Source organism: Patagioenas fasciata, chromosome 9 (genome assembly GCF_037038585.1).
Source record: "Patagioenas fasciata isolate bPatFas1 chromosome 9, bPatFas1.hap1, whole genome shotgun sequence".
NCBI classification, from domain to species: Eukaryota; Metazoa; Chordata; class Aves; order Columbiformes; family Columbidae; genus Patagioenas; species Patagioenas fasciata.
In genome coordinates this window covers 16,395,360-16,420,343 of record NC_092528.1, presented here as the reverse complement: position 1 = coordinate 16,420,343, position 24,984 = coordinate 16,395,360, and the positions used below count along the sequence as shown (strand labels likewise).

At 37.0% G+C, this 24,984-nt stretch overlaps 1 protein-coding gene across 4 annotated transcripts in view; it reads left to right on the top strand.

Moving 5' to 3' along the window:
• SLC9A9 (solute carrier family 9 member A9) overlaps nucleotides 1–24,984 on the top strand; it is a 193,556-nt gene that overhangs the window by 41,697 nt on the left and 126,875 nt on the right. For all 4 annotated transcript variants that reach the window (XR_011740502.1, XR_011740503.1, XM_065844627.2 and 1 more), the window contains exons 5-6: nucleotides 95–210; nucleotides 7,846–7,951. Coding sequence is in view for 2 of the 4 variants with exons in the window: in XM_065844627.2 (XP_065700699.1) it covers nucleotides 95–210; nucleotides 7,846–7,951 (222 nt within the window). In the remaining 2 variants the exon portion in view is untranslated. The remainder of the gene's footprint in view (nucleotides 1–94; nucleotides 211–7,845; nucleotides 7,952–24,984) is intronic.

The window sequence follows — 24,984 nt, the reverse complement described above, 5'->3', positions numbered from 1 at the left end:
AAAGAAGCTGGAGAGAATAAGAACCTGCTTCATACTGTAAATTAAGCGTGTTATATACTCTGTCTGAATGCCTGTCTTATCTTTCCCCTGACAGGTTGATAATGTATGGTTTTGTGAAGGCCATGGTACACATTGGCCAGTTAAAAGGATGGGAATTCCACTTCACTGACTGTTTATTTTTTGGATCACTGATGTCTGCAACAGATCCAGGTAACCACTTAAAATACATTACTTTTTCAAAAGTCAGAAGAGTAAATAAGAACGTAACAACTCTACATGCCATAGAAATGTTCAAAGTCTCTGTTTTGATTTTTTTTTTTTAATTTCCATAGCTGTTCAATGTCTGATATTCTGATAATCATAAGTCAAATTGGCTCCAGAGATCCCTTGTGTTTGTTTTGGTAACCGGTTTACCTATGTTTAGCTCACAAACTTTATCAATGAAGTTGCTGAGGAGATTAGAAAAATGATGTTCTCCAATCTTCAGGACATGTATCTATTCATTGCTGATGTGAGAACTGCTGTAATGCTGGAGCCTCATGGTTAATAATTTAGACCTTTTGTTTGAGTTTAAAGATACGGGGAACCTAGCTTTCAGATTTAGCCACATAAATACTGTTTATAAGGTATCAGTTTACAATTTAAATGCAGTGTTTCATGATAAATACGAATCTAAAAAGACACACACCAACAGGTTGACTTGAATTTGCAGATGTGGGATTTAAAGCCTGAAGTTACAGTAAACAGCCAAGCCTGGGAAACAAATGTGAATTTTGGAAACACGGAATTACAAAATCATTTAGATTTGAAAGGATGTCTGGAGGTCTTTGAGTCCAACTTCCTAATCAAAACAGGGGTAACCTCAATGTTAGCCTAGGTTTGATAGATTTTTCTAGATTTTGTTATGTTGAACACATTAATAAGAGTACTGTGATATTAAAAGGCAATAAAAAAGGAATTTTTGATAAGTTATCTACAAAGAGACAAGGCTACATTGGATTTTTGCTTGATTTTCAGTTGAGCTGTTACAGAAAGTAGAACAGAAAGCATTTTGTGATGCACATGACACGCTGCATTAGTGTTGACTACCCTTGAGAAGCTTTTCTGAGAAACTTATGAATAAATCTTCCAAATTCATGGCTATTAAAAGAAATTACAAAAAGTAACATTGTTCTACAGATTCGTTCCGTTCTTTAAACAGACACTCAATATTTAACAAAATACTTTGAGCTTGCGATGTACCATTCTGATGGCTTAAAAATATGGTGTAAACCAATTTATTTCCACAAAACTGGTTGTTGCCAAGATTGCTGTAAAAGCTGCATCGAATTGTTATTCTTAAATTAATCCAAGCATTCACTATGCTGCCACTTGTAAAATTCCCCAGCTACATTAATAAGATTCAGCACGATTGAAAACTGTCTTCAGAGCAATAGAAAAAACACAGAAACTGAAAGCACATAGAAAATCTAGGAAAATAAATTGCTTGTGGAATATAGGGTTGCTTGCAGTTTCCAAGTACATTGTGCTATGAATAGAGCTTTGTAGTTGGCTTAGTTTCTTTTCCCATTTTCCCATACTATACTATTTAGTTTCACAAATGAACGTGTTGACTTACAAAGAGAAATATATAAGACAAACTCACTGATTTTTATTAGAATAGCATTAAATCACCACTGAGTAATCTGGAATAATCATGGGGGTGATGGGAAGAGACAGAAGCTTGTCTTGCACTGGAAGGAGTGAGAAGTAATAAGGATTACTTTCCCCAGATTTTTACATAGGCTTGATGAGCTAACACTGCAGTTGAGATAACTACTTTTAGTGCGACAATCATTGATTAATACTGTTTGTAATTATTATTCTGCTTATACAGAATGTCTGTGCATGTACAAGAGTTTTTTTAATGTTGTTCCCTCTGTTGTCTATTAAAAAAAGTCTAAGATGTTTCGTGGCTTTGCTAACCTTATCCATAAATTTTAGTTCCTCAAGGACTTAGAGAATTTTCAGTGAAATTTTTGCTTAATTAAATGGTAGCCATTGCTGAAAATATTTCGTTGTGTTGTAGGATTTGCTGATGAGTTATAATCTCAAGCCATGTAAAGAGATCATTTGAATTCCATAGTCGGTCAAAATATGGTCCCCTGGAGGACTGATACATGCTAGGGCACAAAATAATCAGTCTCATGATTCTATATGTGATATCTAGCTTAAAAAAGTAATAAATTATGGCCCTAAAATGAAATAATAAATTCCTGTCAGATTTACTACCTGATTTTTCATTTAATTCTTCACTGTGTAGGATTATAAGCTTCTTTCAAAAAGAGATTTAATTTCCCTTGGCTGTGTAAAGCAATTAAGTCTCAAAAGATGTTAAAAACTGATCTGTTGACTTGGCAGAAGTTGTTTTGATTGAGTTCCTTATTTGTAATAGTAAAGACAACTGGTAGATATTTACCTGTTAAATGAATAATTTTGCTACCAGGGAAGTAAACAAATGTATGCCAGCTAAAGGTTGTCAATATTGTTAGGAAGAAAGAAATAATGTCATATAGCACTTTGTAGGTTTTGGTTTTAAGGGTATTTGAAAATCTTTACTATAGAGATTTTTGCATAAAATTTGTTCAGAAGAATTGCTCTTATATGCTGTGAGTTCCCTTAAACAGAAAACTAGCACTTGAACCAAGATTAAGACATGAATTTATGACTGGATATACTTGGGGCTGTGTTTTGCCTCATAGACTGTGATCTCTAAATATCTGTGATGTTTAGGAGTGCCTAAACAATCTCTCGTGTCTCTAGAAAGTAAAGGTTGAAACTTTAGGGACTAAGCAAGGTTGCTTTCAAGTGAATCCTTCATTTTACATGAAATTCCTCCTTCCAATAATTTACCATTTTCAGCAGAAAAAGTTTCTCATTTCAAGACTTCAGGTGAGAAGTGTAATTTCTAAGAAATAGAATTTTAAGTTTCTCAAATTCTCCCTTCATTAGTGTTTGATTTAAAGCATCGGACCAGTGGGGCTTTTATTTTTATTATTATTGTTGTTATTATTATTATTAAGTATCAGTACTTCGTCCCTGAGCACCGGAGACCTGCAAAACCAAACTGCCTCACAAGTGAGCGTGGGTGAGGGTTTTCACCTCTGCCTTAGCCACCAAAAATAACTGGAAAGTACAACTTTGACAGTTTGTCTCAGCTATTGCTATTAACACATTCTGTGCAATGACCTTCTAGTCCAAAGATATTTAATGTATCTCTGGTATTTTTTAAAAAATCTTTTGACATTTCAAGCATAGAAAACAGATTTACCTTCAGAGGGTTTGCTGAAGCACAGCTATTTCTGAGCTACATGAACTCTCTTACCTTTGGTCCTATTGATAATCACAAGGCTTTTCTCTATTTGAAGTTACTATGGTTACAGCTGAACTGAAGATGTGAGTTCCACTGCTGTTGTTATTGATAAAATTGGATATTTATCAGAAAGACCCGTTTCTGTTTCTTATAAAATCAAAGCATTTTGCATTAAGAAGCATAATTTATAAATATAGCAAGGTTATACACGTTATACAGTGGTTATATAAGAGTGTTTATAAATCTGGTTTTGATTAAAATATGTTTATGCATTCTTCTTATTCCCCACTGAACTAATCTGTGAGGGGCGTGACTGATTAGTAGGGAAAGGAGACTATAATTAAAATTGAAATTGTTATTTTTAGAGAAAAATGGTTAAGAAATATAAGTGAGATTTCTCTCATTTTCTTCTTATTTGATATTGTCCTCCTAAAATAATTTAGGCTGATGAGCTATGAAATATATTAGTACTGCTAGTCAGAAGGTTGAGATACTATAGTACCAGTACTTTATATAATGGTCTCATTTGTTTTCTGAGCTTCCTCATTTTTTTCAAATGTAACAGCAAATAAATATTGGACACAGTTAGCTTCGGGATTGTTGTAGTTTGCTGATATTTCAGTTACACGTACCTTTTCCAGGAATTAATAAGAAGCCAATTTGTTTCTACGCATGTCAAAAGATACCTACCACAAACCAGCCCCACAGATGTTGCTCTGAATTGGGTACAACCAGAGTCTTGCTGGGCTTAGCACCTAACAGGTGTTATCTCAGTCCATAAAGTCAAGGAAGAAGTGAATCGGATTTCTCTTGGCACAACTACTGAGAAAACCTTAGATGCTTCGTTTTTCAGGCTTCCCGTCACTCATTTTTTAATGAAGTTCACAACCCTTTCTAAGTCAGGAGCTGATACATACATGTCTTTTCTATTTGTGTCAGTTTTCTACTGCCACAAAAGATGTTTGTTTGCTGGGCCCCAATTTCCTGGCCTTCTAGCCATATATAATATTTCTTTACCGATCTCTATCTCTGCCCTCATATGATTAGATTGAAATAAGAGATGAAGATACGCTGTGTACATTAATGAAAAGTGTTCGGTATTTTTATAATACATATTGTATCTAATGAATTATGCAAGTCTTTGAGTAGTTACCACACAAAAACAAGCCCTACTTACTGTTCCTCAAAAATGCCTTCAGAAAGGCAGAGAGGCCAGACTTACTGCAATGTAGTATCCACGATCTTTGCTTAGATATGAAAGTTCTCCCAGATTAGATATGTTACTGTGGTATAGGAGGGCAAATACTGAATTTTTAAATTAATCATCCATCAGACAAAACATGATGTGACTACTTTGGACAATGATGACTATTCACAGAGTATTATTCTATCCAGAGTCTAATTTAAATGAACTTCCTTCTGTAGCAGAGTATCATGTCCCTTTTAATATGCCCATTCTGAACTATATCCACAGATTCCCATAATTAATGAAGGCAAATGTGATCTTGAGGAAATGACTAGAGGATGGGTGGCAAAATGTCTTATTGAACTCTTAAATGGGGTGGGTGTGCTAAAGACTATACAGTACTCTGTTCTTATGCAGATACTATTAAACAGTTTCCTTAATGAGTTAGCTAGTGCAATAGAGGATGCTTCTTTAACATGTGATACTATGCTGAGAGGAGACTGTAAACGCTTTGAAGGACATGATTAGAACTCAATATGATTCTTGCAATGATTTAAAATCAAGAACGATAAATGCTACGTTTAGAGATAATGAGGTTCATATAAGATAAGAAATGAGCATCCACTGCTGAAAAGGGTTTCAAGTTTACAACCTGAAAATGAGTCATCAGTACCAATACATAGCAAAAAAAGGAAAACAGGATTTATTAACACATGTTCTACAGTATCTTTTCACTCAGTTTCTTGACAGCATCAACTACAGTACTTAGATCTGATTTGGGGCACTGTATTTCAGGAAAGAGATGGACTGATTAGAAGTGATTAGAGGGCTGGAAAACATTACTGAAAGGAGGAGATTGAAAAAAGTGAATCAGTTTAGGGAGGAGATGTCTGAAATAAGTCTTTGCATAGGCAAAATATTGCTGGAAAGAAAAGGGGAATAAACGTGACAAATTATTCATGTCTCATTAGGCTAGGAATGGAAATTAGAGACCTGGAGAGCAGGAGGGGAGATTTAGGCTAGACGTTCAGGAATAACTGCATTTATAAATGGTGTGGATACTGAAGAGCGAGTTAATCACCCTTGGGATTTGTGGAACAAGCATCACTTCAGTTCTTTAAAAACAGGTCAGATAAATATCTGTCAGCAGTGGCGTGGCTGAAACATGTTGTGTCCTGGGCCAGACAAACACAGGGACAGAGCAGAGACCAGAATTCTTCAGTCAGGAGCCAGCAATGCTGTAGGGAAGATCCATTAACCTCCATTTGGAATGGGAGAAACATTTGCAATGAAAGATGTTTTGCGAGAACTAGGGAGTCTCTCCCAAGAGAAGCAACTGATGCATTACTGTGTTGCTTTCTTTATCATTTCGCTTTCATGCAAAGAGACTTTAAGTCAGATTTCTGGAGTAGAGGGGGGAGAGAAGGCGAGAAAGCTGTTGATTTCTGAAGAGGCAAGAGGGAGGAATGTGAAAGCATCTGCCTAATTGGCTTGGCCTGCTGCACAGACACATCACCAGTGTGTTGGACTGATTGCTATTTTCCATCTATCATTTTCACAGGGACTATTAATATGAGCCCAAACTAATTAGTTAATAAGCAAAAGCTGGAAGTGGCAAACAGTTTTAGAAAACAAGTCTGTTGTTGTGCCAATGACATCAAAGAATGGGAGACTAAATTGGGTCCACACGTAGCACATTACGGCAGCATTGCTATTCAAGCAAAAACCTGAATATAGATATTGGAGAACCAAGAAAATATCTTTTGCCAAAAAACTCCTTCCTACACCTTTGAGCTGTTCTGGGGAAAGAACTCTTTTACTAGTTTAAATTATAACTGCACTGGGAATAGATGGATGAGGTTACCAGGATGGTTAAATATAACTAGCTAATTTAAATATAGCTATAGCAGCAAATGTTCAGCTACACACATCTCCTAAATAGTCTTCTGTAGAATAACACTTCCAAAGTTCTTCAAACATAACACATGAACAGCAATCACTTTGACAAAAAAAATCTCACAGAACAACTGAGAATCTGTTTGGGGTTGATAAACTAATTTTTAGATTACACAGATATTTAAGTGCCATTTAGAAAATATTATCAGTAATGATTTCAAGGTTCTGAGAAATGTTAACACAACCCATAATCACCTGTTCATGTTTTTGTGTGAATTATCAGCAGTCATCTCAATGTAAAAATAAATAGTTTTCATTTTTGAAATGTTAGATGTTAATATGGCATCCCAGAGTCACTCCTGATCTTTGGGATTCCTGGGCTATGAGGACAGAGTCAGTTGCACAGTTATGTACTAGAATGAGCACCAGTGAAACAGTGAGCTACCACACCAATAATCGGAGGCTTTTACGTTAAGTTCTGTTTGAAAAGAGAAAGATCTGCTTCATCCACGCAAAGAGAAAATAATATCAACACAGAATGTAGATAGCCTTCTTAATTTGGAGATTATTAAGTGCTGGGTAGATCTTGAGAAGGACTGTGATTCTCTCTTTACAGGTAAGGAAAATGAGGCATAAACCATCTAAGGTGGTTTTTAATAACTATAGGACTTAATTACCTGAATATAAGCCAGGTGTCTAAATGCCCTTGAGGATGTGTGTTGAAACGATTTGCTGAACTTCAATTTAATTTCAACATACTCTACTTTTTTCTATTGCACTGGTAAACTAAAAATCAAATACAGCAGATAACTCAGGGAGAAGCGATTTAAATTAACGATATGCTAAAAGAACCTTAAAATGGGTTACAAGTATCAGATATCTGTATTTGGATGAAAGGGCCTCATGACTACCAATATGCTACACTTGAGGTAAAAGTAATTCTGCTGCTGGTGGGACAGGGTATAAGGTTATTTCGCATGTTCCTCAGCAAACATACAGAACAGACAGAAGAGTGTTATTAGATTCTTCTTAAAATAGGTAAAGTGCTACACTCACCACACACAAAGTCTATGGCAAAACCCAAATCTTTTCAACACCCTTATTTCTCCTTGGTCACAAGATCAAAGTATTTTATGCACAGTAAAATATGCTGTGACATTTTCATTTATGCATGACTCTCTGTGTGAGAAGGAAAGTTTCTTCCTAACTTGGCTGAAGCACCAAGACTCATAGACTTGCTGGATTTCAGGAATTTATATACTTCAGTTGATCCGTTTTAACTTATTGCTATCCACTTAGGTAATAAATAGGATGGGACTTCTCAAAACCCGTATTCTAACATTTCTTCATCTCTTGAACTGCCAGAGGAAATGTGAAAATAACAAATTTGCTTTGCTTTGTCTCCATGCAGTGACAGTGCTTGCTATTTTCCACGAGCTGCATGTGGATACAGATCTGTACACACTCCTGTTTGGAGAGAGTGTCCTAAATGATGCTGTGGCTATCGTGCTAACATAGTAAGTACACCCACCTCCATTCTTTACTTGGTGAGATAATTACAAGTTTTAATTGCTGATAATTCTCACTGATACCTTTTGTACAAGTATAGATATAACATTCAAAGGTTTCATTACAGAGATGTAGTTCTGGAGTTGTTCATGTGTTAAACACCAAAATTCAAATATTGTTAATGTATCCAGAATGTGATTTTAGTTCATTTTCTTCAGCTTAGAAAGCAGTATATTCTGTAAAATGTGTAAATTTAATTTTGTTTCTCATATAAACAAGATACCTTGAAAAAATTATGTTGAATGAGCACCTAGGACATAGGGCAACTATAAAATTGGAGACGGGTTCTCTTTTTTTTTTTTTGCAATCTATTACTTTCCAAGATTAAAACCACAAAGTGGTGCACAGTAGCTCAGTTTATCTACTTCTGCCTACTGAATCTAAGACAGCTTCAGCTGGTCTCATTATCTTAAATTTATATCTAGCCTTTTTATTCTCAGGAAGGCTCAAACAGATCACAAATGATGGGCCAAAATCACACAAGTATGTGCTGTCCTAAAAACATAGATGCTAAGTACATGATTAACAGATCTCAAGTTAACTCCGCTCTGCATGTATTATATGCTTCCTGGAGCTTTGCTAGAAATACAAATAATCCTCTCAGATAATCTTAAAAGCAACAACCCTCTGCCAAATCAAATCCAGTTTTTCAGGATGCCTGAAGATGCTTCACAGTAAGCTCCAGTTCAGTGCCACTTTTCTCCTTAAAATACAGTTCCTTGAACTAGGATTAATCCTATCCTTCAGAAAACCAGACTTTTACGGAGTTTATAGTAGTTAAAAATGAGCTTCATATTTTGTCTGAAACCGCGTGGAGAAACTTATAAAAGTTGGATTGCAAAGAAGCCCCAAAATTGTTTCAAAATAAAAGAAATATGGTTTTCCTATTTAATTTATCATTCTCAGAGAACTACCAGTCTAGTTACATTCACTTACATTAAACTCTTAATTGTTTTTAGAGCAAGAGTAGTATTTTCAAATGCTGTCAAGTGTCTGAGCAGGGCATTTCATGATGAGACACAGCATGGCTGTCGCATGCAGTGACTGTGGCTGGAACGTGTCACTTAGCAGAGCATCTTGTATATCAGCGAATAAAATGCACAAAAGGGAACCTAAGCAAAGAACAGAAACCTTGGTAGAGAAAACAGAAAAGCATTAAAGCAGCTGTCAGAATGGGAAAGAAGCATGTAGGTGACAGAAAATCTGAGATTTTTTTTCTCTCACTGGCTTTGTTTAATAAGGCCTAGACGTTTTTAGCTCATTTACACTTCATCTGTTGGTGCAAGGTTCCTATAGATGGTGGAACAGCCAAGCTACAAGCAGCTCTAGGAAACCCAGAATATTTTGAGTGTCTGTAGTTTTCAGTCACTGTGATGTCAAAGCACACGGATCTCTTTAAAGGTGCAACTCAACTGCAAAGCAAATCTACACAGAAAAATACTGTCTGGCAGTACCCGATTCCTGGGTTTCTAACCTCTACTCTGCCCAGTACTCAAGTCTGGGCTATGACCTGGCCTGCAATGGATACAGAAATCTATAGGAAAGATGCCTGATGTAAATGCTGGGTGTCTCTTTCTCATGTTTTCTTTTTTGTACATGGAAGATTACAACTCTTTTCTACTACAGAATATCTTGTCACTGGAAAACTAGAGTATTTTTCTCTATATTTGGGGTGACTGATACCTTAATTTCTCTAACATATTTAGGCATTTGTAATGGCTGAAGAAAATATACAGCATCATCAATTTCGTATTTCATCTAGCTTAAGTGATCAGCTTCTACACAAATACAATGTTTCTGCAACCTAACCTGATCTTCATTCCTGTAGCCTTTTAAGTAAAGTTATGCTGTTAATGTCAGCTTCAGTGCAGTAACACCCCACTGAACCAAGCTGAGTTTAAATTAAGAACATTATTTTTCTGTCACTACAAAAGAACAGCTATTTTTTTTTCTCTGTAACAGATACCACTTTTCAGGATGCTGCAAACACAACGTGTTCATAATTACAGCAATAAGGGACTATTTAAAAAGGTGTGAGAATAATGTTTACAAATCTGGAAAAGCAATAATATGCAATTTTCTGTGTTACATAACGGTAAACAGAAAAGAGAATGAGAGAATACACAGTGTCTTTCATCAGCTAAGAGAACAACCAAGTTAATGTCTGCAGGAGTGAGTCCCTGCAGGGAAGGGAGGCAGAGACAAGCGGGAAGGCCCCTGCGGGTGGCTGTGGCAGGCTGGCAAGGTGAAGGCCATGGGGCTGTCTGCCAACAAGGCTTTCTGTTGATCTCCCTCTTTTCCTTCAGCTTTTCCCTCCAATGTCGATTTTTCGTCTGCTCTTAATCATTTAGTTTAAGGACACAGCAGGAGAAGCTTCCCCACATTTTGCCTATGGATTTAGTGAGTCACCTTAGCTGGGTGTTGCTGCGACAGTATGTACAGACACTGCGGCCAACCGTCCTCTGAACACACTGACCAAGCACACAAGTCCTCCAGGCCAAATTAGCAGCTCTCCTACAGGCCATCTTGCTATCCCTAACACCTGGGTGTTTGTGATAATTGCAAGATTTCATTTCTATTGTGCTATTTTAAGCTAATCCATGCAGGAGGGATCACTGTGACTCAAGCTGACAGCAGCGGCTGCAGAAAGGCTGACAAGCTGTTGTGCATCTGGGAGAGCTCATGCACACAAGGGCCTCTGCAGGCAAGGGGACTGGACATGTAACAAGGATTTTCTTCTATAGAAATAACTTGCAGAGCTGCTTACAACTTTTCATTACTAGGACAAAGGTCTCCTTTTAATAAAAAGTCTGTGAGAATTCTCGCAGAAAATAAACATTTTGGAACAAAATGAGGATTTAAATATTCAAAATGAGCAATTTTTGAGGCTGTTTTAAATAAGGATTCCAGATATTTAAGAAAAATAATAACAGAGCCCTACAAGACAATACCTATTAGATGACTAAATGTGTCTACTTTTACCCAGAAAAACCTATATGACTAATTATGCAACAAATGTTTCCTGCACACTTCGTTTTCCAGGAAATGGACCCAGCACTTGTGTCCACTTCCTATGTCTATTTACAGCTTAAGCTTTATCTGTAGAAGCATTTTATATATGCTAACATTAAAACAAACAAATAAAACATATGTAGGAAAAGACATTTGAGCTGCTCATGAGTGTGTTTAAATATGCTTATAGTCTTTATGGTTAGAGAATTTTTCACTATCGGGAATTTAGTTTTAGACAAAAGATTATAGCAACCTTTTATGAAAATAACTTTCAGTCATATTCTATTACAAGATTTAAGAATCATTCTCAGTTCTTCAGATACATTGTATTTCATCACGAATAGTTTACCTGAGTTTATACTATAACTTCCAGAAAGAATATAGTTTAAGGTTGTTTCTTGTACCACTGGATCATAATATCTATTGTATGGAGTGACTTCTTTTGCTTTCTTGGGGGTTGGTCTATGATGTAGTGCACATTTTCACAAAGATTCCAAATAGCTTTTTTTTACCGCTGTTTATCTTCTAACCCTTGGGTTTTTAACTTCTTCAGCTTTTTTTCAAAAATATTAACAACAAAATTTAACTTGCAAATGTTCCAGCACACATAAAGCTGTTCTCTTGGCTATCCATTTAACCTTCTGCCATCCAGTTCCCTGAACATCACAAAGCAGCAGTTTGTTCAGCTTTGGATCTGCAGAAGCATTCATATTATAGGATGCAACAGTCAAGGTGACCTATTTCATCTGCAGATTTCAGACCCAGGAATGTTTATCATTGCTTAGCTTTGTAGATAGTACTTTACAGACAAACCCAATGAACTGTCTGTGTGCTTGGTCACTTGTTAGCTGTGGACCACAATTTAAAGATCAAAATTGAGAAACATCCCAGTAACTTCAGTTGGAGTTGTGTGCACTGAAGACTGTAGAATCTGGCTGAAAATTAAAAATTTACAGATATTTTTGACCAAATCATAAAGAATAACCTCTTTCCTTTTTTGTTGTTCTGTCTACATACTGTGTACCACTTATTGAAGAAAACATCCACATATATTTTGAGTGAACATGCTGTAGGTTTGGACTTGGCATAGTTTTCACACTTTTACAGAGAAATGTGATGAAGAAAGTGTGGAAGGAGTTGTACAAAAAGCATTGAATAGCTTGAGATATGACTGAAAAGTAGCTGAACAGGTCATTTGCATTGAGACAGTATATTTAGCAGAGCTATTTAATCTTTCTCAAGCTGATTGCTCAGTAAGTGCAGGATGTGAAAGGCAGTAATGAATACTGATACATGTTCCCTGCTAACAAATTATCTAAGAGAACATTACATGAGAGATGTTTCCATTGTAGTTAATGTCAGAAGCATTTGTATCATCGTTATGCAAAAGACATGACTTCGTTTCTCTGCTGGCTTCCGACCATTGCTCAGTGGGCCTGAGGAATTTCATGCCCTTCCTAGGAGAGGCGATGGTGCGGCGGCCGCACGGGCAGCAGGGACATCAGCAGATAGCAGTGTCTTTCACAAGTAATCCAAACAAGTGAATGGCCGCCAGGGAACATGTGACATTGTGACAGGTGGCAAGGAATGGATTTACTAGCTCTGTTATAAGCAACCAAGAGCAGTTTGATACATGCATCAAGTGGAAATCCTAGAGATAAAAACTCTGCAATGAAGCCAGAGAACACAGACACTGGGTTACAAATGTAATTAAGACCTCCCACATCAAAATACTAATTGCCCTAGAAGGCTTAGAAGTATAGATACTTCTGGGCAGCAAGGAAAGTAATACTGTGAGCATAGTTTTCTTGTGAAGGTTGGCTTGCCATTTTTAAGTAAAGTACCTCAAATGGTATGTAAAGGAAGAGACAATAACCTTGACGGTTCAGAAGGTGAAGAACAAAGTAAACAAAAAAGGCTGGATTGTTTTCAAGTGGATATCCTGCCTCTTTTGTAAACTATTGGTTATACAGATTCCACAAAGTTCATTTATTCCTATTAGCAAAAATTAGGCAATAGAAGGCCCAGATTTTGACACAGTCAGGCTGTAAGGCTCCCTTCACAAAAGTCTAGGACCAGCTCCAAAAGCCTAAATTCTTAGAATGAGGTAAGAACTGGAAATGGAATGGATCCTGTTATTGTGTGACCCCTTGCTGATAAAACTGTAGGTTGGTGAGATTCATATTTCTACTGATGCTCATAGATGCAATATTGTTCCAGGAATTCAGTGAGGCTCTATTGGCAAAATAAGATGGTCTGGAATAAATTGGTAACATTATTTTTTTCTTTCTTTTTTCCTTTTTTTTTTTTTTCTCCTTCCCCACCCCTTATTGTTACCTCTCCCTCCCTATCTTCCCCCCCAAAAAACCCACTGTGCTTGTAGAAAGGTACTGCAACCCTCTTCTACATAAATAAGCTTCTGTGGATTGGTTCAAAGACTTACCAAGCAGTTTACCATGATGAAGAAATTTCTTTTTCCAGAGTTCTTTGAATATAATTTTTCTCTAACAATAGATGTATTTTAAGTCCATTTTTCGTGATCTAGCTACAACATATGACACCATATCTGTGCTTGATAAATTAACTGTCTATAGAATCCAGACCACTTTTTAATAGTTTTAAAGGTTTGAAATTTATTAAAAATAGTTTGTAGATTACCCATTTCATCTTGCTTTTGTCTTTCCCTCTTTGGTATAAACAGAGCTTATCTGCTACAGCAGGATAAAGGAGGAACTCTAATTATTCAATGTGTTCGTGATACCAGGGTGTAGTATTGAGGGGAAAAGGGGCAGAGCAAATCGATAAAGGTGATGATCAGCTTAGCCATCGCCAGTGAGGAAACCCCTAGTAAAAGTAGTTTCCTGGATCCTCTTACACATTTCCAGGATGGACTTGAATCAATACATGTCATGGCTTAGCTCTCTGCTCAAAAATAGTCTCCTTCTAGTCTAGAAATACCTTATACAAGTTAATAATTTCTTGGCAGAATTTCTCCTGAAATCTTGTATGGGGCTTTCTAAAATAATACAGCAATGTTAACTGAGACAAATTTATCAAAAAACAGTATCCATTTCCAGGGGAAATAACTCAGAAGCCAGAGTTCAATTCATTTTGTGCTGAGCACCCTCAAAGGTTGACATTTCTCAGACACTGATCCCTAGAATTGCCTTAGAAAGTCGAGAGAATTCCTCCTGTCACACTGGTGATTCTTAGTGATAGGTACACTCGTGATGTTACTAATTTTAGTTCAATTCAGATCTCTTCAAAATACAAGAAACTCTTTTGATCAAATGGGTCTCAAATAGAAAACCAATAAGAACCTTTAAACATTTCTGGTTTTAGATGTTTACCTGTATTTTTATTTCTTCCATGGTTTTAATTCTCTTATTAGGTCATTGAACTTGAAGGTAGTTTACATGGGAGTAAAATGTAATCAGAGACTAAAGAAACAGACGTTTGACAAACACCAAATATAGGTACAAATATTCAGTTTATGCTTCAGTTAAGTCGGTTATTGGCTTGGTGAGGTAGCTATCCATTGTCTGCAAGTGTTGCCTTCCTACTTTTCACAACTTCTAATTGTGATTCCTTGTTTATTATATATTAAAATCAGCAGTTCTACAAAGGACACAAAAAGATATTGTAACTATGCTGCTGAATAACGAGGTTGAGAGCTGGGATTTGTGGGAAATAGTATCGGCTTTGAAAACGGTGATGGGTGTCTCCTTCACACATATCTCAGTAGATGTGAGACTCCCTTTACAATTATTTAAGCTTTCTTCTTTTGTCATGAACTGTCTCTAATTTGGATCCTTTGCCATTCAATTTTTGAAAAATTATTCTGTATAGATTTTGCCACACTTTGATCCCTGAACCCACTGAATAATAAATTTTGCAAAGGAAAGACAGCGGAATGTTCTCATATCGTATTTTTCCCTTAAACTGCATTTATAGTCAGAAAGTGGCCTTTAAAAGTGACATCATGGGCTTCCATATCTACTGTCTCAAAATCTTTTGTATCATGTGTTGTTAATTAAGAAACAAAGATTTTTCTATCAGTCAGTACTTCCTCTTTGTTTCAGTTTCCTCCTTATCTGCAGGTAACTGGGAGTTCATTCAGTCTAAGGATGTGTCAGCTTGTATCCCACACCTCCTGCTGGGATTTATTAGGCACTCTTAGCAAAAAATAAAAAATATTATTGTTTCAGTACTGAATCATCACATGAAAAAAGAATGTTTGTTTCTCTGTTGCCTTTGTATTTTTAGGCATTTTTAACCACGTATTCATGCAATTTCTTAGTGTCTTTTACTATACTATTTCAGCCACCAGAGTGAAAAGGAAATTAATTGAAATTTATTTATATTTCCAACATGTGTCTGAGTGCAAACAAAATGTTATTCATACATCCTAGACTCATCAGTATGTAAGTTAACAGTGTAAATAAAAACTTGTATTCATAAGTGGGCCCTTATGCACACACATTTAATAGCTTTAGTGTACCTACACTGAAAACTGTTCAGCCAGGTTACTTATTTTTGAAAAGTATATAAGCCTCATTCCTTGCCAACTATTGCAGAAAGTTTTCACAGAGACAGGCTTCCAGCCAAGGAAGAAAGAGGGAAATACAAACACTTGGGCCATCAGGCATGACAAAAAGGTAAAAAGGATTAACACGCGCAACATTTTCTTACTGAAAGAAAACAGGTGGCATATAGATTTCAAAGGGTGGGAAGAGAAGGTGAAAGATGAAGTAAAATGTCGAACTGAGGAAAGCAATAAATTGAGATTATGAAGTCATGGCAAGGAAAAAAGAAGCAAGAGTGAGAAAAGGTGGTGGAAAACCAAGATATGGCATACTGTGTAAATAGAGATCCTCACAGTGTTACACACACCCGTAGCTAGGACTCTCCAAAGGGAAGGAAAACTTGTTTAGTCATAGGGATGCAGAGGAAAATCTGATTGTTTTTCTCTAGTACAATTTTTCAGTTTTATGTTGTTTTGTTAGGAACATCTGTCTGAAGTCCTTAAGTAGTACATCAAAATGTGCTCCTGAACTGTGAAGAAACTCTGAAAAGTACAGGAATTGTCAGCCATTCTGAAGAGTGGTGCGCTGCAATCAGGTATCAATCTGAATTCAGAAAAAGAATGAGATTCTGCCAGAAACAAAGGGAGTTTTCCCCGACCCGTTCTTTGTAGCCACCTTTATGTAAAGTAATTTGGTGGAACTGAACGAACTGAGGCTTCTATGCGCTCAACTTGAGCAGTGGCAGGCTTAGATGGGTGGTTGCCTTTGCAAAACCTGGCCTAGAACTCACAGATCAAAGTGAGACCAGCACTGGAGCACAGCAGCAAGAGGAAGAGTCAATGGTACTGACTTGCATGACCTTGAATCCTCGACGAAGATTCAGGGATTTCAATGTCTGTGAGCTACAGTTCTGGACAAACGACTAACTGGACCTCTGGAGTCAGCCATAGCCTCATTCCAGATAAATACTGCTTGTGATGTTATTCCAATGAAAATTCCTGAGAAGGGATGACAGTAACACCGTGGAGGGGAATAAAATAGAATTACCTGAAAACCTGTAGGAAAGCAAAATACTGGACTGAAGCTCAGCTCAAACACTTACTGGTTACCCACAGACGAGATGGATTTGGCCACTATTCTCAGTATTGTTAGAAAGGCTTACGTACCAAGCAGCATTCAACCAGTCAAATAACAGAGTAACTTATGAATTCATACAACAAGGAGTTAATTGTGCAAAATGTGAGTGATTTATAAAAGTGGATGAGGAATCCTTTCCATCTATTATTTCTATAATAATGAAATTATGGTTGTCCATCTGCTCTTTTTACCTTTGAGGAAGGGTTTAAGTCCCAGCTTATTTTGTTGATGATAATTAGAGTTTCACGTCACTGACCATCTGGAACAGGAGACGTGGGCGCTGGGACACTAACCAAACTTGCTATTAGCAGGAACTTTGAAAGAGCTTCTTTCCCAGAATAGATGAAATCCCACATAAACGGATAGCATCCTGGCTTAGTAAAACTTGCTTTCTTTTTTCTCCATGAGCCTTACTGTACAGGCCAGTGTTGTGCTTATAGTCAAGGGGGAAAATGCTCTGGAATTTCTGTAATGTTTATTATAGCTAGAATTTTGGTATGAAAATGGAGACTTGGAACAGAATGTTTTCAGGAGGCAGTCTCCATCACTATGGGGGTTTTTCACTTTTTAATATTTCATCTTCCTTTTTCCAATATCAGCTCCTCGTTAATACATGCTAAAGGTCTTTCTAGCTACAAGTTATCTGATTGGCTTTGTTTTGTTTATGCAATTTATTTGAATAGACAGCCTTCAGTTGCAGTCTGCTAAGCTATAATAGATTTCAGAGTTCTGTTATGGAGGTTGCCCACAGGGATGTATGAAAATGTAGCTTAGCTCAAATCAGCTGGGAACATCTGTACTTGTCATATCCAATCAGATCAGAGTAGCTGCAGGTATTTCTGTTCACTTACACACAAACAAACTAATAACATTTAAAAATATGAGATGCAAGCTCAGAATTAAGAATGCTGCTTGCAGTGCTTGCAAATCACATCTAAGAGGCAATTATTTAGCTACATTTTCTGTACAAATGACCAAACTGGCATCAAAGCTTCTTCATTTCAAAGATTCCTATTGGGAACTCTTCAGAAGTGAAGTACACCCTGGTACGAGTCAGCTTGTTTTTTGAGCTCTTCCAGATGTTTTTTCTTATCCAAATAACCTTTCTCTAGTGAATAAGACAGATTTTCTGAGAGCAAGATAATTACACACAGAGTCTAATTCTACTTACAGAGACAACTCCCTTTTAGTTTCAAATGAATGTATTGATACTATTTCCCTTGAAGTTTTCCAGAAGAAAACTCATTTCATCCTCTCTGGATGAGATACTGTACATAAGAGTCTGTTTGGTACTTGCAGTAGATGAGCATATTTTTCAAGTCTTCTTGGCAGGGAAGACAGAAGAGGATTATGTATGGGAAAGGTGAGGGAGAGCTTGACATTTCATTTACTGGGTACCCACCAATACTTCTTCATTGTTCAAATGCTTTCCAGAAATACACTATTGAAGAGTACAGCTGTCTCAAAGAGAGGTTTTGTTACAACAGGATAAACTCCTATAAAAATTATTTTATTCTTTGGAGATCAGGTTATGATGACATGAAAGAAAAACCCATTCACACTGTGGGAGAATGGACTGCATATTTCCAGTGGCTACCCAGGAGCACTGAGAAACGCTAAGGTCTCTGCTGATCCCTCTGGGAACCCCTCCAGAACCTATGTGCTCAATACACAGTTTTATACAGTTTAATTTGGACTTCGTCATTCTAACCTGTTCTAAGGCCTTTTATTTCTTTATTTTAAAAAATTTTTTACTAACAGCAACATCAGGTAAACTGGTTCCAGCTACAAGCCTTGATCTTTTAAGACTCAAATCCTTAAGCTACTGAGTTTGTTAAAGTGAATTGCCATAGCTCTACATGAAATTCTTTTGTATGTGCACATGAGCACATGTATACTTATGTGTGCACACTGAAGCATCCACAAAGCACATCTAACTAGTGCAAAGCTTATCAAGTGCTTTAAAGTTACATAATGTCCTAAATATATTTTCTTGTCTTACAGAAGGGGAGTTGAGAGGCACCTTCTGTAAACATTTCAATCAAATGTAATTTTTAGGTTTATTTTTTCATACGCAGAAACCTCCCTCTCTCCATACCCAAGACATTATTTCATTGTGCATGTTTCACCTTTTAGATTCAGAACTTTAATGTTTTCAGAATATACTTTAGTCTCTTGAGCAAAGAGAATAATTGATGACAGTAGCGTGCTGCTGCCTTCCTTGAGTGCCAGGCACAGCAGGAGGAGAGACTGTATACCTCAAGCTACTGCATTTCAGAGCCACTTAAACTCTGAGACTCAGCAAATTTATATTCTTAGAATTTATTCCAATGGTTATAAGTCCCCACTCTCTTTTTTCCTCCTTCTTTTGTTTTGGTCTCCATCTTATTCTTTCTCTCTCCTTTGTATTTTCAACAGACAAGTATCACCATCTCACTTTCGCTCTGCCCATTCCCCTGAATTGCATGATCTACTCCACCATTTCTGCTGCAGTCACCAGTCCTTTTGCCGCCCATCTGAGATGGAAAGAAATTATTTCTAAATATAAGCTAAGACTGTAAACTCTCAACCCAATCTCCTTCATTCTCTAAAGCCAAGAGATACCCTGTCTTTGTTTCTGATACTTGCACCTCTGTTATCCTCCTTATTAAGTTGTGACAAACAGAGAAGCTAAGGAGGACAAGGGAGAGGGATGCTGCTGGTCAGTTCTACAGGCTGGTGAAACAATAGATGGCAGAGTCTGGGGAGCAGCAATTGCAAGAAAAAAAAATATTTACATTTTAGATGGCACATACCTAATACAAATGAGATGTTAGAAGATTTTTAGCTGATGAAGTTTATCAGATCTCTGCTGAGATTTGTCAACTAAACATTTCAGAAACCTTAAAAAATTGCTTAGTTTTGGCACATTTTCACAGGCAAAAGTAACATGAGTAACAGATGAGTAATTTCCTCTTTCCTCCCTTTAGAAGTGACAAGTTTGAATTTCAAAGTGGTACAGTGAAAAAGCTTTGTAATTATATGGTTGTACAGTTTCTGTCCAAGATAAGTACACGTGTATTCTCTCTGTACAGGTCCTGCAAACAGAAAAAAGTCTTCAGGAAAAGGGCAAATACAGTAGGGAAACGTAGTCTAAAATGGTGCCATTTTGGTAAAGTCACAAATGATGAAAAAATAACACCTAAATAAAAGGAGGGCATTACCTGGCATGAAACAGGTATGAGCTAAACTGAGAGACTGGGGACACTCAGTTGTGCGAGTGGCCCTGAAAGTGGATGGGGCGACAAAGCCTGTTCATTTCTACAGTGTTTAGGAAAATAGGGCTCGGGAACATTTGCTCTTAAGACCATGTATCAAAGAAAAAATCTAGCTTTGTTACCAGTTAGCTCCTAATGTGTCTGGTACTTTGATGTTGCCAAACCTAATTGCCAGTTATAATGATCTCCATATTCCGAATGTATATGCATACGTTTATGTTATTTGAATTCACCATGAAATTTCAGTACATTTCTGGGGAGACATAGTGACATTAGAATTTACATTTTGAAAATGAATGTTCAGATATGATTAAAACTTTGAACAAAATAGCATCCCAACAATACACTGAATAAACTGATATTCGCAATTTTCCCTTAGTAATTTCTCCATTACAAAATCTCACAAAAGTGAAATCATTTTTAGATATAAAGCCTTTTAATTTTGTATCCACACTCCTTGCACATTTATATTGACTTAAAAGAAATCAAACAGTTCTTCCTTTCTACATTGTTGTACTGATCTGTCGCAAGCACAGCCAGAAATGATAGCGAGAGAAATGAGAACAATAGAGTGCCTAGCAGACTGCTGTTCTGTGCCTCAGACACACTAGAAAGGGTTATAGTAAATTAAAGTATCCCTCAAGAAAATATTTCAGCCTCCTCGACCATTTAACAATGTACATCTTCTTTACTACACAGTATTTTTATTCCTACAGAGTAATGTAAAGGTGTTTCTAAAGCATCATTTTAGGTTCTTCGCAGTTTTGCATTCTATTTCTAGAATTAGCAGGACTTATCCCATAATTAGAAGAGTGTTTTCATTGCATGTTTAACGTTAGAGTGAGGTGAATGCACAAGTTTGTGAGGCAAGACTCCTTCATTCGAGTAATTATGAGTGCAATGAAGCTAGTCAGAATTATTTTAATTTTATTAATAGCTGTGTTTAAACCTCATGGAACTGCCTGTCTGGGGAAAGTATCTATTTTAAAACTAAGTGGTAGAAATTACTGAGTTATACTAAATGTTTATCCATAAATCAACAGAGTCCTACATAAGCAAAAATTGTCTATCTGCCTCTCATTTCTATGAGATTTTCCACAGTGCATTGGATCGAGGCCACAGGTAACAGCAGATACCTTAATTTTAAAGAAAGGGAGATCTTACTTAACTCCTTTAATCTTACTATTGAGAAATAGTTCATGACCAGTTGCCAGTTATATGTCCAAAAACCTTAGCATATGTACTTATGAATAACATATTCTCATCAAAGCAAGAACTCCCATCCAATATATTTGGTAAAGATCTCTTTGATTAAGCAGTATATTTAGGAAACTGTGGAGTTTTCTTAGGATTTTGTTATCCAGATTATTTTCAAGATTTCAATTAGCTTTCAGATTGTTCTTCAAGAGCAGTATGTGTTTATGTAGCACTGCTTTAAGTTAGTTTATCATTTGAAACTCCTGTAGCAAGGATAGAGAAATAAAGACTGTACCAAGAGTTTTGAGAAAAACATCCCTGAAGACAGAACTCAGAAATATGAAATGTGTGTGTTCTAGTATTTCTCTTCGTGCTATAATTTTTAAGGATAAAAAGTATTTTTGCCATTCTGATTGCTTTAGAGTTTGGGACTCAAATTCTATCCATGTCAGTTTCACTGCCTAAGCAGTGATTCCTCCTCTTTGTTTTATTTTACCATGAGTGAAGTTGAGTAATCCTCCAAAGGGTATTTGCAGGTGTCATAATCACAACTGACTTCATGCTTGAGCAAGATAATTTCCACAAGGTTCAGCAGCTACTTGTCTGTTGTTCTCAGCAGCCCTGAGCTGCTGGAATGAACCACTGAGCCAGCTGCAGTTCAGGATGGCTTCAGCCAGAGCATCTTCTGCAGCTCCCGGGCAAGGAGAAAAGGTACAAACCAGATGCAAAGACACCTTTCAACCCATCTGCCATCCTGCCAAAGTCCCACACTGTCAGACTACACAGTCTGTCTCTAAGCACCTCTCTTGTTCATGCTTTGGGCAACTGCTTTTCAGACAGCATTTGCTAGAGCTATAACTTCAAACTCTTGGTTTTGGCTTTGAAAAAAAGTCCAGAGCTACCACCTTCTCAGAAATTCTCTCTTTAAATAGTTTTTTCTTTAGAGTGTCTTAAATGGATTATACCTTCCCAACACAGTGCATTTTTCCAGCAGATAACTATTGGTACATGTGTTGGGACTAGTTGAATTACACTTTCCTTGAAGAGCACTGCCCAGTAATTTTGTTTTAATGTTCTCTAATATTAAAGGTATAGCAGTACTTTTAAAGAGCTTCAGGCTACAAAGAGGTAAGTCAACAAGCATGGCTTAGATTTTTCTTTTTATAAGCTGTAAAAACCAAAATGCTAACATATTATCAGAAAAGTAAATGAGGAGAGCTCCAGGCCTACCTTGTTGCTACAGGAATATTTCTGCTATTCTCTATGCAAGACTGACCAGCTTTTCTAGCAAGTGCCTTTCCCTAAGGTGAAACTTCAGTCTGTTCATTTGCTATATTTGGATCAGGATCAGAATATCCTTAAGTCCCCATCCTCAGCTTCAGCATATCAAGAAGACAAAACATGTAAGATGTTTTGTTTCTGACATTAATACTGCCAACACTAGAGCATACAATTCACATCTGGATTTATTTTAGACTTTCTCATGATAACAGCTGCATTTCTTGTCTTCACTTGGGTACTTTTTTAAAAATGAAAATTGCCATAGCAACAGCTGCAACCATTTATTATAAAGCAACAGAAGTGGAACTAATATTTGTGAGAGAAGCTCTGTTATCAGGATAGTATTTCATTCAGACAATGCCAGAATCATTTTTTCCTAGCCATTCTATTTTTTAAAGGAAAAATATAGAAAATATTTTGAATAAAGAAATGTAGGTGGGATTGAACTGCTCAGGAGATTAAAAAGATTTTCTTCTTTAGACTACTGCCTCATCTCAAATCTAGATTAGCAAGAGGCAAAAATGATCATCTGTTTGGTAGGCACATGAAAAAATTGTTAGGGGTACTGAGATCTGAAAATCTCATTCCCATGCTAGCGATGTTCTCAACTGCAGCACAGAGACCGCAAACTGAGTACACTGGGTGTGTCTTCCCTGGCGGGAGCAAAGATGTGACCCATCCTTAAAAAGTGCTGATGTCTAATGCAAAGGAAAAATTTGTAAGGCACTTTGCAATGCTAACACAAAATAGTGGAAAATGAACTATCCTTCCCTTAAGATTTTGCTTCATATTGCTTGCAACATACTATGGTACCCGAGATAATAGTGAAGTATTTTCCCTATTAAAACATGACTGAAGAGGGAAGTCTTGCACTGAGCTCGAGGTTACGTTGGTTCAAGTCAGAGTTGAGGTAGTCTCACCCAGTGTATGGTCCACGTATGTCAGAAATCACATGGCCTATTTTGTTTGCATATGTTTCCAATGTTTCTCAGAGCATTAAACTTAAAAAAAAAAAAAAAATCTCCACAAGAATCTGTGTAGATTGACAAACTGTACTCCAGATGTTGAAAATATACATGAAATGTAAAACTGTTTTCCTATTTAAGCCTCTTCTGACAATGATAAAATGTGTTTTGCAAGTACAAACTGTACAGAGACTACATACCATGCTGTGGACACATGCCAAGGATCACATTTCTTCCTATTTGTTACATATTAGGCAGGAGTGAGGGAGAACACTGAACAGAAAAAAAACAACTTTGGAGAAACGTTCAGACTCCTTTCACTCTAATTTCTATGGGACATAATGTAGTTTATCTTCATCAATTGCATTCAGCATCAGGCCCCTCAGTGTACTACTCCGTTCACAAGTTCATAAGGATGCTGAAGTTGTGGGAAGGGAGACTGGGGCTCCATTCTTAATCTGCTACAGCAAACATTCTGGAAGTGAAGAAGCCCGAGGCTGTTGGGAGACTGGACGTTTGGCAGTGCCAACAGCAACCTCAGCTCTGCCTGGGATATAATCATTTAAACACAACCAGGAGTTTATAGATCTCTTAACAGACTAAGAGTACCCATACTTAATTGACTACCTATTAAACTCTGGGTTTCTTCTGAAAAAATGTTATTGTTTAGTCCAGCTTCATTAATTTACTTTTGTGTCATGGACAGTTTATTTCATAGAGGTAACAGAGGAAAAACAAAATAAATCCCAAAACTACTACTGTCATGCCTCAGAAAAATCTACGAAAGCACATTGTTCATACATTATATTTTTAAGAGACAGAGATCTGGTAGAAATCACAAAGATGCAGTTCCCTTTCAGTTTATTCTACTCCCTCACTAAATTCTTTGTATTCTTTGTAGCGCAACACCAGTAGCATGTTACCAATTCCGTCCTTCAGCATTCATGAGTAAGCCTTACATCTCTGTTAAAACAGAGTAGTTACATGGAATAGTTGGGCTTGGCAGACCAGTGGTGAGAGTGGGGCTCTGTCCTGTTTCGCTGACAAAGAGGAGAGAATCACAAAAGAACAGGCTGTTTGTTTTTCTCAGATGAGGGGGACTGAGCACTTGGAGATTCCTCACACTGTTTCTGTCTCCTGTCAGTTTGGAGTGCTGTCTGTGCACAGAAATTGGACACATCACCCTTGAACGTATCAGTCCCATGATCATCATAAGCAGAGGCCACAGGAGGGAAAAGGTCTTGGAATATTAAATAAGAACCTGCTGTATATGTTCTTTCATTGATCAGCTAAGCAATTGGATATTGCCCCTCCACCCCTTCATTCAGATTCGTTTAAGGGGATTTCAGAGAAGATTACAGTGTGCTGTAGTTCTGGTTAACCATCTAACTCTCAGGGAGAAGTTGATTCAAACCCCAAAGGAAGTTGATGCAAGCAAAACTACGTATTTGCAAAGGATAAGGAGTAGCTACTATTACAAAGGGAAGGCTGCTATTCACCCCTCAACACCTCACTCTGCAGACCAGTGTAGTGAGTTCTGCTACAATGTTACAAGATGAGTCAAAACATAAATGGAGCACTGTCTGGCATAAAATATACATAATTT